A 15,936-nucleotide genomic window follows, 5' to 3' on the forward strand; every position below is an offset into this window, starting at 1 on the left:
CTCTGAATGCTTATGAGGGCATTAGAGGTGGAATTTGGTCTCCTGACCTGACTTCGTGGAGGCGATGGCTTGCTGCAGTACCCGAGGATCTGGCTCGTGGAGCAGAGAATGGGCAACATTTTTTCCCCCTCGGCTCTAGTATCTGTGAGAGAGCTGCTATTTAAAAGCAAATGTGCCATTACATGTAGAAATAAAGCTTGGGACCATCCCAGAGCGTGTTCCTCTCCTCTCCCCTTCACTGCGGTCCCCGCTTTTGCACCGCCTGTATCCCGGCTGGGGCTGAAGAAGCATCACGACATTGAATCCGTTACCTTTGGGACACCTAGAATTCAAAGGTCCGTTTGAAAGGCTCTTTTCAACGTTTCAAAACAAGTTTGTGTCCCAGACAAAGAGCAGGGCAGCCTGCATTCGGTGTCTTCCCGTGCAGGGGATGTCACAGTTTTAAACATATTTGAACTGCTTGGATTGGTTCTGGTTGGAAAGCAAGTACTGAAATAAGAGGTCATAGGGGAGAGTTACTATGGTAATTGAGTAGTATCACCAGTAGTTTTGCTCTCATGAGCATTAAAGCACATAATAATAGACAAACAACAGTGGTTAAAGCAAGCAGGTAGGATTACTATGTTCTTTTGTCAGAAGTATATAATGTCTTGTAGTCAGTTTTAAAGACTTCTCAACCCCCAAGTCCACCCCACAGTCACCTGCTGAGTAATTTTGTATGCTTAATCTCTCGCCCTTAACTACAAGCTTTCTGCTAATTTGAGGCGAATGGGTATTTTTGACACTAAATAGGGCAGTAGAGAATCTCTGACCTAGAAAAACTCCATTCCAAGGCACAGAGAGCAGAAAATATTCTTTCAGCCTACTTGTAAGACCTTTTGAATGACATAAAATAGCTTTGACTAAACTGTGTTGCAGCCTTCGATGAATGGTTTGCAGAAACTTGCTGAACATCCCCACTACAACCTCCCCCATAAAACTTGTCACTTCAGATTGCCATCAGCCACCACAACAATAATCATTTCATGCCTATTGCTAATTGCAAGCACAGCTGAGGCTCAGCAGGGTTCTCTTGCACAGTCCCAGGCCTTTATAGCAGCCTCAATCTGTTGTATGGCACTTGTTCACACACAAAAAAACTACCAGCAAAGGCAGAAAGAGGCAGAGTCACAGGTTTCTTGTAATCCCTCTGCTATCCTGCTGACAACCCAGCCCTATAAGCATTCCTGGTTTTGTCCGATGCTTCACAAAAGCTGAAGTGACCTTAAGCTACTAGTATGTAAGCTTTTGAATGAAGACTTCGGCTCCTTCAGGTGCATTAAGAACCAGTGCTGCATCTGCCTGACGAGATGCTGTTCGCAGCACCCCTGGGGTGAGCTGTGGCTTCCTGTAACATGTAAAATATGAGTGTGAACTCAAGGTTCATGGCAAGGAACAGGAGGTCATGCTTCCATTCAAAGCGAACTAAAGAAATCGGGAGTTTGCAGATGTTCTTGTGTATGTGTAATGACACCACCTCCCGAAAAGCCCAGGAACCCGGCGCAGTCTTTGAGAAAACGTGCCGCAGTCAGTGTGCTACTTGCAGATTTATTCATATCAATTTTTGCAATTTATATATTCAGAGACAAGCTTGCGATTCCGGCGACGTATAGATCGTGCTTTGCGCTCCTGCGTTCAAAAAATTAAACGGAGCCTGTGGCTTTGGCAGGCTGGGCTGTCGCCAAGGCAACAGCCAAAGCTTGCCGCCAGTCGCCCATCGGCACCTTCTCGTGGGCTGCTCCGTACCTCTCGCCTTTGCAAGGACGGAGCAAGGCGGGAAAGCGCGAGTAGAAAACTTGGGCTGCCCCTGGCCATGCTGACTGTTTGCAGTCATCAGGCCCAGTCCTGTAATTGTAACCTAGACATGAGCTTCTTTTAACTGAGTCCTTTCATGGGGAAAGGGACTGCAGAAATCAGCCCAAGTGGAGAAAGGAGTCAGGAGGCTGGGACTTGCCTCAATGGGACTTTGCCTGGCTCTTCTCCCTCCTGAACGGGGAGGTAGGACTTTATCAAAGCAAGACAGCAGCCCTCTTTTCTTCTTTACCTAATGTTTTGTTGCTGTTGGGGAAACTTGAGTCTTTAAAAATATAACGATGCAGTAATGATAGATAGCATCCTTGTAGTGTTAAATGGCCTAGTCCTGCTGCTGGCCCCTGGGCTTCAGCAGTCACTCCGCTGTTTATAGTCTAGCAAATCACTTAGGAGCGAGCAGACTTAAGAAGGGGGGAGGCAGGCGAGAGGACCAAGATAAAACATTGTACTTTGTCTGTGTGTTGACTTAGTTTCAGCACAAACCTCCTCTGAAATAGCTGAGCCTTGGTAGGCAGGACATCCTCATGCATTTAATACATGCACGTGGCGCTTAGGTCTGAGGGTTTTAGGGTCTGCTCAGTTGTAGTTTTATTTGTAAATGCTCGTCCACCCACAGGAGGAGCCTGACAGCACGTGGCGCCTGATTCAGGGTGCAGATTGAACATCCCCCAGGTTTGGCTCACGTGAAAAGACCTGGTTTGTTTTGCGCGTCCCAGGCCTAAAGTGCACAGCTGACACAGGCAGATCCAGTGGTCAGCAGGGGCACTTCAGAGCAAACTTGCCACACTTGGAAATGTGGGAGCAATTGGGTAAATGTGCTCCCTCTGAGTGCTGTCCTCCTAGTAGCTTCAAGTGACGCTGGGAAGCCCTGCCCTTTCAAGGCAAAGCTGGCTGCTTTTTATTTACGCTGTGTATCGTTGGTGAACACAGCATGCTATAAATGGAACAACAGGCAGGTCTCTGGGCCCAAGAGACCCTATTTAATATGAACGCAGCAAGAGGCAGCCATAAACACAGGGTGGGTTGCTCATGGAAAGCTGAGATCGAGCAGCAGCAGGTTGTAGGACATGCCCAGTGCTGCATGCTCCTTTGCTTAGTGTTTCTGTGGAGTCCGATTTTAATTGAACGTGCTATGAAGTCTGCACAAAGACTGGGGGGAAGGCTAGGCCAAAGGGATGGGTGCTAAAGGAAGCCTCTGAAAAGCAGGGGTGTTTGTATGGGGTAAGGGTGCTAGGGGTCTGTGCCAGCTGTAGCCAGTGAGTGGCACACAGGTGACTTAGACCATCCGAGCACCCCCTATTCCTGAGCTCTTTGCTGGGCCTTGTGGAGGATCAGTGTCTTCCCCATTGGTTTGAAGACCAGCGGGAGCACTGTGGACTTCCAACAAGGCAGAGAACTATCGTTCTGAAAGAGACCTCTAGTCTCACTGTAAAGACCTCAAGCGTCAGAGAAACCAGCACGTCCCTAAGTAAGTGATAAGTTGCACCGTGGTTAGTTACCCTCACTGTTCAAATGTGCCTTATTTCCTGTCCGATGTTGGCTTAGCTTCCAGCTATTAGATCACGCCGTGCCTTTGTCTTCTAGATTAAGGACTGCCAGAAATCTTCTCCCCATGTGGCACGCAGTGTTGTTGAGGACGGTAAGTCCTCGGAGAAAGATGCTTTGTTTCCTGCAAAAGCTTAGGAAGTTGATGTCATTGTGTGCCTTGGCTTCTTTCTTTCTTCACGCTGTAAATTTTCTGTTTGAAATAGCAGATTTTGATGTCTTCCACAGTGTTGTTATGGTGTTGTAGCCAGGATGGTCCAAGGAACAGGCAAGAGGCAGGATTGGCGAGGTGAAACGATATCTTTTGTTGGATCAGGATAGGCAAGGCAAGATTTCAGATACAAAATGACCTTCCTCCGAACCTGGTCAAGAAATATCTATCATGAATTTCTGCTCTTTTCCCTGAAACTGCCACAAGTAGAGGGGATGGCAGCCTGGCATATTGGAAAAACTGGGACCATTTTGTCCAGAGGAGGGAAAGACTAACAGGATATCTGATCACAGGTTTTAAATACAAAACAGGTGGTCACAGAGAGACCAGTAGTTTCATCCACGAGGGACAAAACAAGCTAAACGTAGCGCTATTGGCAGTAGGGTTGGAGTGGTGTTGTAGCTATGATGGTCCAAAAGTGAGAGAAAAGGGTTTTTGTGTGATATTTATTGAACCAACTGTATACCTGGAGAAGCTTTCAGCCTTCAAGTACCCTTCCTCAGCTCATCCAGTAAAAGATATCCCAAAAAAACCCTGATCTCTAAGACTGTTGGTAGCCAAAGGACTGTAATGAGGTGTCTGTGTTCAGGCTTCACTGCTATCAGATCATAATATTTCCCAGACCACAGGACACCACCGTTGCATGCAGTGAGATCCATACAGAAGAGCAACTACCTTGTGCATCTGGGGGGCTTAATTTTTGTTAGTGAAGTACTTGAACTGTTTCCCTTAGTCAAGCATGGAAAGAAGACTCCCCTAAGGCAAACTGGAGTTTAAGAAAAACAAATCCAGGCACTTTGCTTTCCTTGTACATCTTCATTTGGCTCTTTGTGTTTTGCTCCTAATTGACCTGTTAATCACCTGACAGCCTGGCACCAGTTATAGCATCACCTCTGCTGTGATGCCTACAGAAGACTTGATGTTGGTCACGCTGTCGCTGTGCTCAGAGCACTGCATATTGCCTCCCCACTTCGTTTCATTTTGTGGCCTGACTTTTTTGTTCTCGTTAGCCTTCTCTTGCCTTGCGCATGCTAAGCCTGTGAGCTTTGTGGGGTATGAACTATTATTTTATTACATGTGTGCTCTTCAAACCTAGCAAAGTGCTGCTCCCATCTCGAGCAAGGCCATGTTGCAATACAACTGGTTAGTAGTAGGCTGGCTCCTAAGGTTTCCAGTGGTGAAGGTTCCCATTTCACCATAAAAAAGGCCAGATTGCCAAGGTAAGGCTCTTGGTTAACGTTTGAAGGCATACTTTTAACACTTCTCCTTATTTAGCTGTTGTAACTGCATGGCACTTGTTCATCCATTCTGCCTGTCAGACTTAAGCAATAACAAAAAAACAAAAACAAGGAAGGCTGGAATTGTTAGGTCACGGACTGAACCGAAACAAAAGGAAAAGAATCAGTCATTCAAAAGTAGTCATATCTGCAGTATTTTTTTCTGATAAGACGGACAAAAGGTTTGGTTTGGGGTCAACCTGAAGTGTTTTGTTTGATCCCCCCAACAAGTTTTGTTTCATCCATTGGGTTTCTAAACCTTTATTCTTTTAATTGGGGTTGCTTTGTGCATGGTAGCTGTTGCTTCAGAAGTTGTGAAGTTTCATTTGAAAAGTTTGCCAGCCAAACTTTCATCATTTAAAAAATGTATTCTCCATTTGCTGAATTTGAAATATCCAGCTCCTATCACTCCTTGCCTCTGATGCAGTTTCACCTGATTGTCTCAGCAGGGAACCTGGCTGTGATATAGCAACGTGTTGGCCCGTTTGAAAAAAGAAACACCTTTGTGTTGATAATGTCAAAGCACGAAGGTCTGGCATCTTCACCGTGAACGTTTCTTGGGTGATTTTATGAGCGCCTACTGAAGTAGAGCAGTGAGAACAGCAACCCTCGCTGCTGATCTTCAGAGAGTGATCTTAAAAAAGATCACTGATGGGGAAATAATTTAAAAGCTAAGTCATCCAGTTCCACTTTTCAAGAGGAAATAAAAATGTCAAGCTTAAAGTACTATTGACAAAAGCTAAAAATGTTAAACGGATGCAGAAGTTTCCTCGGAGAGGGCAATAGGAAAGTGGGTACAGAAAAAGTATTTTTAACTGGCGTTCAATGAAATCTCTCTCTGTCTGTTGTTGCCTGTGAAAAGACTCCTTTCTCCACGAGCGTATAGGTGTGGTAAGTGTATGCATAACTGGGGGTTCTGGGCACAACTCTTAATTTCATAAAAAATTGCTTTGTTGATGATGGGAAGTGGAGCAGGAAGTGGTGACATTTTGTGCTTCTCCCCCTCCCAACACATTTCCATCCTGCCATTTGGGAACACTGATCCTGCTCGTCTGAATAGGATTTATGACTATATGAGCAGTGCTCTAAACCCAGAGCCCACCAGAGGCTTCCTGCTCTGCAGGGGTGACAGTGTGCTGTGCCGCCACTGCAAGCGCTTTTCACAGACAAGAAGCAAAATTTCAGCCCTGGGAGGGGAACTATGATTTCAACAGCTTGAAATGAGCTCGTTGGCTACGTGCTTTTACCTCTCTGATAGCTCTGGGGTTGAGACTGCAGCAGCTTGTGCTGCCAGTAAAAGGCCCCATACACTCCTGTGTCAGTGTATCTGCACTCTGCAAATAAAACTTGATGTTAGAGAGCTGCAGTGTGCAAGTACCCTCCTGTGCTCTTGGGGAACAAGCTGCCTCCTTCAGCGGATTGGGTTTGAAGCTCCCAACAGGTAAGTGGCACAAGCGCCTTGGGTTGGACACTTTCAGTGGCAGGGTCACGCTATTACTGGGGGGCGCTCTAGGGATTAACCCAGTGTCGTTGCTGGCACACCGACTCGACAGCCGCATGATGGGTGAGCCTGCCGTGCTCCTTTGGCACTCATCACTGTTCCCGTAAAACCTCTTGGTGAAAAGGCTGTGGATGGACAAGCTGTGCTGAAAGTTGCTTGAGTCTTTGGACACAAGTTCTATTTAATAACCCCTTTTCAGGCCAAAAAAAGAATCAATTACTGAAAATGCTCATTCATGGAAAGTGCATTCCAAAAAAAAAAAGCGTTCCCCTGTAATCCTGTCAGAGGAAGTTAGCAGGTTGGCAAACAGAAAAAGGTCAGTCCTGCTTGTGTTGATTCATGTCACACCGTGCTCCCGCGCTGTGTTTGCTGGAGAACTCTTGTCTCTCTTGCAGCAATGGTACACCAGCTCAATGAATGTCATGTGCACCTGGCTGACGGACCGCATGGACCTGCAGCTTCACATTTACCAACTGAAAACCCTTATTAGGATAGTAAAGGTAACGATTTGTGTGTGACTTTGCAAACATCGTAGCGTTAAAAGGTCTGGGTAGCATGTTTTCCTGCAGTGCTTTCTGCATACGAGACAGTTTGTGTCTGATTCATTATTGAACCTATTGTACCCTCACACGCATCAAAGAGAAATAGAGAAGTGGACATACACGTGAAAAATGCTTCACACTGTTAGAATAATTTCCAGTGCAGAGGCAGCAGTGCACTGTTGGCATTCAACGCGAACTGTACAATGAACATCCCAAAAAATTAACTTTTTTTTTTCCACGTGCAAAGAAATCATGCCAAATAATCATTTTTAATTTGGGGTTTAATGAAACACACAGTTTGTAACACTTGGTTGAATGGGGATATTTTCTCCCAGCAATGTTTAAATATGTCTTGTGATTATTGTCAAAATGCAAATCATGATTGTTCTCAAAGTTAATTGAAGCCGTTTCTTTGACAATGGGTGTATACAATCAACTCTAAGAGATCACGAAGGTGAGATAACATACCCTGAAAGGAGCATATTTTTCTGCATGCTCGGGTGCGTGTCTTGGACTAATGATAATTATTTCAGTGTGAAATCACAGTGGTTTACATGAAGTAATAAGATCCCAGAAGGGGGTAAATAAATTTTTGATCATTTAGGTTCTATCTGATCTTTTTTTTTGGTCTCATGTTTTAAAATGCTTGTGCTCTCCTGTACACAGAGCACAAATGCAAAGCCTGAATGCATTCAGGAAAAAATGTGCTGTTCAGAAATGAAAACAAGAGGCAGAGGCATATTAGTCATTGGACAAGGAATTCTTTTTCCCCCCGTTTTTTAGAGCAAATATTGCTTTGAGCAGCAGCAAAAACTAATCTGAGAACTTTTTTGGATCCACAAAGTAACTACTTAAAGCAGTTACTAATTCATAGCATGTAGTTCAGTTCATTGTACAAGGGCTATTGGTTGTAGCCGTGTTGGTCTAAGGGGACAGGCAGACAAAACTCTTTGGGTAGAGGTGATATCTTTTTATCAAACCAACTAAATAGATGCAAATAATGATATATATATTTTTGCAAGCTTTGTACAAGGGCTAGAGTTGTACCACTAAGTCATACCCAACAGGAAGATCTAACCTAATTTCATATAGAAGGAGACTAGGTTTAACTCCTAATTCCACCGGCCTGCTAACTAACCAAACTGCTGTAGCGAGGAAGGGAGGTGATGAGATAAACATATACACTCGATACGGGTATTTACGCTATTTTCCTTTCAGGAGAGCAAAGTGTTCTAGTGATGTGTTAGCATGCTTCCCGTTCACAGGCTGCAGTGTTATGTTTTAAAGAAGAAACTACGCACTACAACAGTACATTGCGAAAGGGAACAGAGTACATCTAGGAACAGGGTCATTTAGCCCATGCAGCGCTCTGCTGCTAGTACCTGAGCCAGCTCTTGTAAAACTAAGCTGGGCACCTTTACAGTAGGCTGCAGTAGACAGCATAGACGTACCTGGGTTTGCTTTGTGGCCTCTGTGCCGTTGACCCAGTAGGCCTGATTCTGGAGTCCTCATGAAGGCACAACCCCCACTGAAGTGAAGGGGCCAAACTTGCTCTTTGGATCTGACTCTGAACGTTATACCTCTGTCCATGTCAAGGGGGCATGAATTGCCTTTCCACGCGGTTTAAGGCCTCTTTGCAGTTCAAGAGAATTGTAAAAAACCCTCCATGACGATAAGAATCGGGCCTCTGACTTCAGCCCAGTCATGCCCTTGCAGGCTAATGGTCCAGGTGATGTTGAAGTGAGGCACTGGACACCACTGTTGGGCATTTAAATCTGACTAAGTGCTGTCTGTTGCCTCCCTCCCCCCTGACACATCTCTTTCCCTCTTAGAAAACGTATAGAGATTTCCGATTGCAAGGGGTACTGGACTCCACCTTAAACAGCAAAACCTATGACACAGTTCGAAACCGGCTGACTGTAGAAGAAGCCACAGCTTCCGTTAGCGAAGGTGGAGGTCTTCAGGGCATAACGATGAAGGACAGTGACGAAGAAGATGAAGAGGATGATTAGCTAATGTGGTTTAGAGGCCCACTTGGTGATAGCCTGGTAACCAGTGCATGTACCTAGTCTGTTATTCAGTTAGCCACATTAGGAACTTTTCTGTCCGCTCTAAATGCCCATGAGAAGTTGACCAATACAAATGCCATTTTAGCTGTGTGGTAATAAGATTAGCACCTCTCTTTGATTCATTGGTTTCCTAATTTCATATCTATATGTTCATAAGCAATATGGAGCACCATTGTTTAATACTGTTAATGGAAAACTACATAGAAAAACACGCTAGGTGTGTCCCTGTTACAATTCAAGTTTAAACGACGCGTCATTAATGTACTGTATATACACTGATGGTAAACTGTTGTGAAGATGAGTGAACTGAGTCCTTTCATTTCTTTGTTTCTCTCCTGTGGATGCCAACTGCTTAAAATTAATAAAAACAGCTATGTTTTTAAAAGAAAAGTCAGGCTGATACCAAGGAGTTTTTTTTGTTCTCTCTGTTCATTAAAAAACAAAGCAAAACAAAAAAGAAACTGGCCGTTTGACTCGTGCTGCCTCCCTGTTTAATAAACCAGGCACTTGCCTTGAACGTGCAGCTAACTTCGGAGAGGTTGCATCCCAATAGGTTAGTGATTCGGACTGCTCCGGCAGATTCAGCCTATCCTCATGGGTACATCATGCCACGGTACGCCCCACAGAAGTTGTTCTATGTTGCTGACTGCCCCCCTCTCAATGTTACACTTCGTTTAAGGTTCAGATAACTGTGTATGTACAAAGGCACCTCGAAATACAACCTTAGCCTATATAAACGTGTTTATAAGACTATATGACTCTCATTTCTTTTGGTAGACTGTAACCATCATTTTGATTCCTTTGTTTCACAATGGTTTTATATGTCATGTACATTTGCATTTTTGACCAGTACGTGCATGTCCCCGAGTTCCCCCCTCCAGAAGCTTTTACTTTCTGTGTAAAATAGTGGATCCATCTTGCTTTTGCCTTATACAAGCCGACAGTTGTAAGAGTGTGAGAACTGTGGCTTCTCAATAAATAACTATTCAGATGTCTTCAGACTAAACTATGGAGTCTTTTTATGTATGTCTGCCTTAGAAAAACAATGACAGGCCGAGCTGTAAGAGCCCCCCGCCCCCTCCAAGAATAAAGGCATTTTCTTTTCACCTGGGTGTTTTTTTTTAATTTTACAGTTTATTCATTAAAAAGATGGTTTGAAGGTTCACTTGCAAAGATCAAGGTGGGGAAGGTGTTGATGAGGATACCTTCCAGGCCCAAACCAGGTTGTGGCCCCTAGGTAACAGGAGGTTCCAGCAGCAGCTGGCAGTTCCTTCCAGTCTCATCTGCACAAGATGCCCTCCAAACCTGAAAGGTTTGCCAGCAGATTGCATAGTTGTCGGGTCCTTGCACTGCAGCAGCCTGCTCAGATCAAGTGTGACGCATCAGCGAAGCCCAGGGCATCATCCAAACCAGAGCAATAGAGCCGCTTCTTGCCATGGAGTGCTCCACCTAGTCCTCACGCTTTCCGAGGCTGGCTTCCCCCACGAAACCCCGCAGTCTTTGGACTGAACACTGCTCATTCCACTCCTGTGAATAATTGGAGACTGTAAAAACCCTCCCTGTGCAGTCTAGAATGAGGTGAGATCTGCTGCAGGCCAGGAGAGCCACAGGTGACAATCAAAAGCAGGCAGGCCAGACCAGGCAAAGGGGGAGAGCTTTTGCATGGGCCAGTAATACATGCATATGAGCCTCTGCAGCACACGGTGCATTTTGCCAGCAGGCTGCTGCATTCCCTACTGCGGACAAGCACGAGCCCCCTTGTAGCAGGCTAAGGCAGAAGCCAGACCCTGGTACATCTTGCCTTCCACGCTTTGAATTGCAAACGCTTGGACTCTAGTGTGGATGCACTGAGTGAAGATATGCTGATGCAGAGGTCCGCTGAGGGACTTGGGTGCTCACAGCCAGTGCTTACGCTCCCCAGAGAGCCTCACAGCTCCCTGCAAGTGGTCTCGGTGCAAAGACATCTAGCTCTGACCCTGTTAGGCTGCTCGGTTCCATCCATGCTCGAGGGTGCCTAACCAATTGGTCTCAAGCAGCAGCCAGATGGTCCCATTTACAGAATAACCTTGGCAATGAAAGTATTCACCGAGGAGGCAGGAGCTCTATTACAAATCCCCACTCGGCTTGAGCCCAGTGCTCTGACACACCAGCAGAGGCCCACAACTTGGCTTGTTGATGCTGTTCTCTAGTTGATAATTTAGTGTCCAAGTAAGAAGCCAGTCAGTGGCACCAGGTCTTGAACTAGCATTGCCCACACATCAGATGTGAGCCCTAACCACCACACTATGGCATGCATCGCTTTGCTGTCTTGCAATCTCTCCCTGCCCGACTCCAGGATTACTGAATTACAGACACCAAGAAGCAGCATTCTCCCTCCATTAGCTTGGGCGCTGGAGGGCTCATCTGTGAGTGTTTGAAAAGAGGCGGGCAACCTCTGAGCACATCTGCCAGCTACCGCTGTAATGCAGTGTGTCTCTCCCATTACAGCAAGTCAATCACCTGCTTTCAGACTCTCCCCAGGACAGCTTTAGGTCTCAAGCCCAGCTCTCACATGGCTCAGACAAGCACCCTAACCCACCAGGAAACACCCTTTTCACCCCTCGCCTATGAATGTGTGCCACTAATGTTGACAACCATTAAAAAAGCCCCGAGACCAAAGTCAGCCTGCAAATAACCATTGAGCTAATAAGGCGGCTCCTTAAGTCCTTGACCTCATGCAGCAGAAACCTGACTTCAAGTCCTGCCTTACTACTAAATTTCTGCATGGAGCAGTTGCTAGCTAAGGTCAGTCCTCCTCTTCCCATACATTATGCAGCTCTCTGAAAGACTGGGCATAGGCACCTGCTTTCAAGAGAGGGCACCAGGTATGAGGGCGCCTTGTAACCCTGAGGAAGGGGCTGGATTTTGGGCATACCCGTCTTCAGCATTTCCCTGCTGCTTGTGCTGAGCAGCTGCCGAGCAGTGACGGAGAAAACTGACTGGTTTGGGTCCCCTTTCATGCCTGAGCGTTGCACTTGCACTGCAGTCTGGATTTCACTCCAGGAGCCAGGCCCTGAAAAGGAGGTGCTGCAACCCGTAAGCCTAAATCCTCAATCTGCGCTGGTCCTTAACACTGCTACTGCACCTTACAACCCTTAATGGACTTTGAGTTTCATGAGCACTGGGTATTATATCACTTTTATCCCCATTTTACAGGTAGGAAACTCAGGCTCATGATCTCAAAGGCCTTCCACATTAGTGGAAGCTAGCAATGTCATCACCTTTCTGGCACTAGGGCTCAGTGATCTGTCCACATCATAGAGAATTGGCAGTCACACACTGACCCCTCCCCCCCCCCAGGCACCCTGCCTCCTAGGATAATGTCTTAACCTCAGTGCCCCCCCACCGCCTGCAGCATCTTAGCTGAGGTGTTCAGTCTCTGCCCTAGAGGTAGCTCAGGCCCCACCAACAGTACAGCTGCATTAACACTACAGCTCTGAGGCTAACCCGACCAGCGTCTCAGCAGAGCTCATTAGCACCCCCCCCCCAAAAAAAAAAAAAAAAATGAAAGGAGTTGGGGCACAGTATAAATTGTATGGCCACTGATTCTGGAGGAGGTATACTCACAGCTCAGTATCCCCATGCAGTGTTGGGTTGCATCCTCTGCACACATGCCCTAAAAACAGGAGCTCTTCCCAGGCAAGCTAAAGCACCAGCTACAACAGGTCAGGGGCTGCAGCTGTTCGCCTTCCTCCATCCCACCGTCTGGCAACTGTATGAGCCAGCCATGCACACGCTGAGGCTTGGGCTGCAGCATGTGAGCCCCCTTCAGAGCCCTGCTGCCCCGTCCTGCAAGGTCACCAGTCTCAGCCTGCTGCCTGCCTCCCCCCACCCCTAGCTCTGCCAAAAGCAAGCCAAGGAGCACTTGGCCTTCACCCATCTGGTGCATCCAAATTGATGGCACAGTCACATCACCCATGTTCAACACCTGGATTTCACACCAATCCCCTTTCCAGTGCTTCCTTTAGCCTTCTCTTTCCAAAGCAGTCGCCACGCATGAGTTTTCCTGATGTTTCATGTCTCCAGTGCCTAAGGCTGGAGTGAAATGTCTTGAGCAGCCTGACTTGGAGACAGGGTGCAGGGGAGAGTCTATGGAGAGCCCTTTGGCTTTTGGGAGCCCTGGACTGCAAGCGCGTAAGAAAAGGAAACCTGCTTCTCGTAAGGACCAGCACTGGTAAAATGCTCTAGCCCCAGAAGCCACCTGTTCCACAGCGAGGTCTGCACCAGGCAAAGATGAACCTAATCCTCTTTGCTCTGCTCAGTCACGCAGCGCCCAGCTCTGACAGTAAGTGTACATGGGCGACGCGACAACAATGACCTGCTGGGAAGCTGCGCTGCAAAATAAGCCTGGAAGTGCCAAGTTTGACTACTCGCTCCTTCAGAAACCCACATCAGGAATGGTCAGGTTCATCAGCACAGAGTAACTCCAGATTTAAAACCCTCCTGGGCATAGGCTGCCCTTTGAACAGGCCTCAAGGCTAGTGCTTGCTACGTATAAGCTTTTGCTGGTACGGTGATGCCAATAGTGATAGAGTAGAAAACCCACTTGGTGGAGACACAGTGGGTTTTCTTTGCCAGTGGGCACGCCTACAAATTCATTAACGTGCCCTAATTACTACACATTTAGTTTAGTACTTTTTTAAATGAAATACTAACTGAATGCCCAGTAACTAGAGTTACTTCGCAGTTGCGTCAGCGCATGGTTATTTAGTGACACTTACAGCGCATTAGCCTGCTGAGCAGTGTTATGAGGCTATTAGCACAGTTTTTCTCATGGCACGCTACTGCACAGTGCTATTAGGCTAATGCGCAGTAAGCGTCCCATGTAGACGCGCCCTGTGTGACTTACAACAGTCCCCTGAAGTAACCTTTAATAGCAAAAGGTTGCTGATATAACTGTACTTCAACTACAACTTTTGCTATTTTAGTTGTGTTAGGCATGGTCAGAAGGGCTAAATTATATTCCTGACTGACAATACCAGCAAAACGCTTAAACTTTGACCAAGCCAAAGCTCCCCTCCTGCTGACAGGGAAAGCTAGCTAAATATCCCTCTTCGCCAGAGCTGAGGCATGTGGCGTGGATACTGGAAATGTGACCAAATGTTTGACTGACACGTGTCTGCAGCAATCCATCCAGCTTGTTTTTATGGCTCAGCAGCTAACTGAGTCCTTCCTCTGAGTTGTACTGAATTTTCCCTGGCCCAGAGGCACCTTGGAACCTGCTTGCTTCCTCGCTAGTGACCAAAACATCAAAGAACATTTGTGCTCATAAGCATGCAGGCAGAAAAGCAGGCATCAAGACTCTTTCCCTTTCTTGCCTTACATTTTTTTTAACCTGAGGCAACAAGAACCACTCTAGGCTAAAAGGCTAAAATAAAACAAAACAGCTACAAACCAAAGAGATTTAATGTAGTGCCTGAGCAAAAAACAGCCTCCCTTTAAAGCTCTGCCTCAAAAACAAAAGCTTTTATTCCATAATCACTGTGGATACTTTTCTATATCCTGTAACTGGCTCCTCTACAGAGCACTGGGACGCTGCTCCAGCCAGGACTTTTACTGGGATGATCCACCAGTGACACCAGGCTGGACCAGGAGCTGTCTCTGCGTCCAGATAAGTCCTTCCAGAAAAAATGCCTTTGAAACTTGCAAGGGGGGAAAGGGGGAAGGCTTCAGATCTGGCACTATTTTCTCTCTCCCCCACAGCACGTAAGATGAACATATTTACCATTAATTATGAAGACCATCTCTGGACTTTAAACAAAAATTGATTTGCATATCACTGTGCAGTTGCATATCTATAGATATGCAATCATAAAAATGATCACTGGAAATGTAGATAAGGAAACTAAAGGGGCTTGAATAAAACATGTGAATAGATAGATAGATGTAATCTATATATGCATATATATATATGCAATCTATGTGTAATCTATATATGCATATATATATATGCAATCTATCTATATATATTCAATCTATCTACAGATATGCAATCATATATATATCATATATCACAATCATATATATGATATATAATGATATATATGATTGTGATATATAATCAGAATTATATATATGATAAATATATATATGATTGCATATCTATAGATAAATATATAGAGATAGATTGCATTTATACAGATTGTATAGAGATAAATTGTATATCTATCTATATAGATTGCATATATATTTTATTTTTATATATATATACATACACACACACACACACACACACACACACATAAATTGTATGCTTTATTCAAGCCTCTTCAGTTTCCTTATCTAACCATGCCCTGATCATTTTTTCCCCTTCCTAAAAGACATGGTTTTCACCTAAAAATTGTAAAGCTGCATTTGTCGTAACTATGCAAAGCATCAGAGAAAAAAGTGCAGAGATTATATGCAATCTGCCAGCAGAGTTCTGTGCCATGATGAAAATGCCTTGCAGGTCAAAACAAAGAAAAACACTGAGCAACAAATTAGTCGCAGGCGGTAGCTAATATGGAGATCAAAAGATTAAAATTAATACATGCAACAACGAAGTAACTGGAATAATGGGAGCACTTAAGAAGATTAAGTCAATAACAGGGGCCACAAGTACAAAAATAAGATTTCGATTATATTGTAAAATTCGATACCGGGGAAGCAAAAGCAACTGTAAACACGGCATATTCCGCTCTGCCCATCACAGACATGTTGGCTCATTTCCTATGCAATGAATGCAGTTGTTGAAATAAACAAAAATGTTATGACTCAAATCTTCGATCGGAAAACAAAGCAGGTGGTCAGGGACCGGCAGGGAGCGGGTCTGCGAGGCAGGACCTGTTGCAGCCCGCGCCGGCTCCGCCAGCTGTGCCGGACAGGGCGCGCGGAGGGCTGCAGCCCCCGGACCCCGGCAGCC

The 15,936-nt window shown here is 45.6% G+C and overlaps 2 protein-coding genes across 2 annotated transcripts in view; one reads left to right on the forward strand and one right to left on the reverse strand.

Annotated features, from left to right (window-relative positions):
• Nucleotides 1-9,994, forward strand: part of CADPS (calcium dependent secretion activator) — a 245,719-nt gene extending 235,725 nt beyond the window's left edge. Inside the window, exons 31-32 of the mRNA XM_019536711.1 lie at nucleotides 6,781-6,885; nucleotides 8,760-9,994. Of these exons, the coding sequence (XP_019392256.1) occupies nucleotides 6,781-6,885; nucleotides 8,760-8,939 (285 nt within the window). The 3' untranslated portion in view covers nucleotides 8,940-9,994. The remainder of the gene's footprint in view (nucleotides 1-6,780; nucleotides 6,886-8,759) is intronic.
• Nucleotides 9,995-10,110: 116 nt separating this feature from the next.
• Nucleotides 10,111-15,936, reverse strand: part of CUNH3orf14 (chromosome unknown C3orf14 homolog) — a 31,364-nt gene continuing 25,538 nt past the window's right edge. Inside the window, exon 6 of the mRNA XM_019536716.1 lies at nucleotides 10,111-10,523. Coding sequence (XP_019392261.1) covers nucleotides 10,446-10,523 — 78 coding nt within the window. The 3' untranslated portion in view covers nucleotides 10,111-10,445. The remainder of the gene's footprint in view (nucleotides 10,524-15,936) is intronic.

This window comes from Crocodylus porosus, unplaced genomic scaffold, assembly GCF_001723895.1.
Source record: "Crocodylus porosus isolate Cpor-Errol unplaced genomic scaffold, CroPor_comp1, whole genome shotgun sequence".
Classification (NCBI taxonomy): Eukaryota; Metazoa; Chordata; order Crocodylia; family Crocodylidae; genus Crocodylus; species Crocodylus porosus.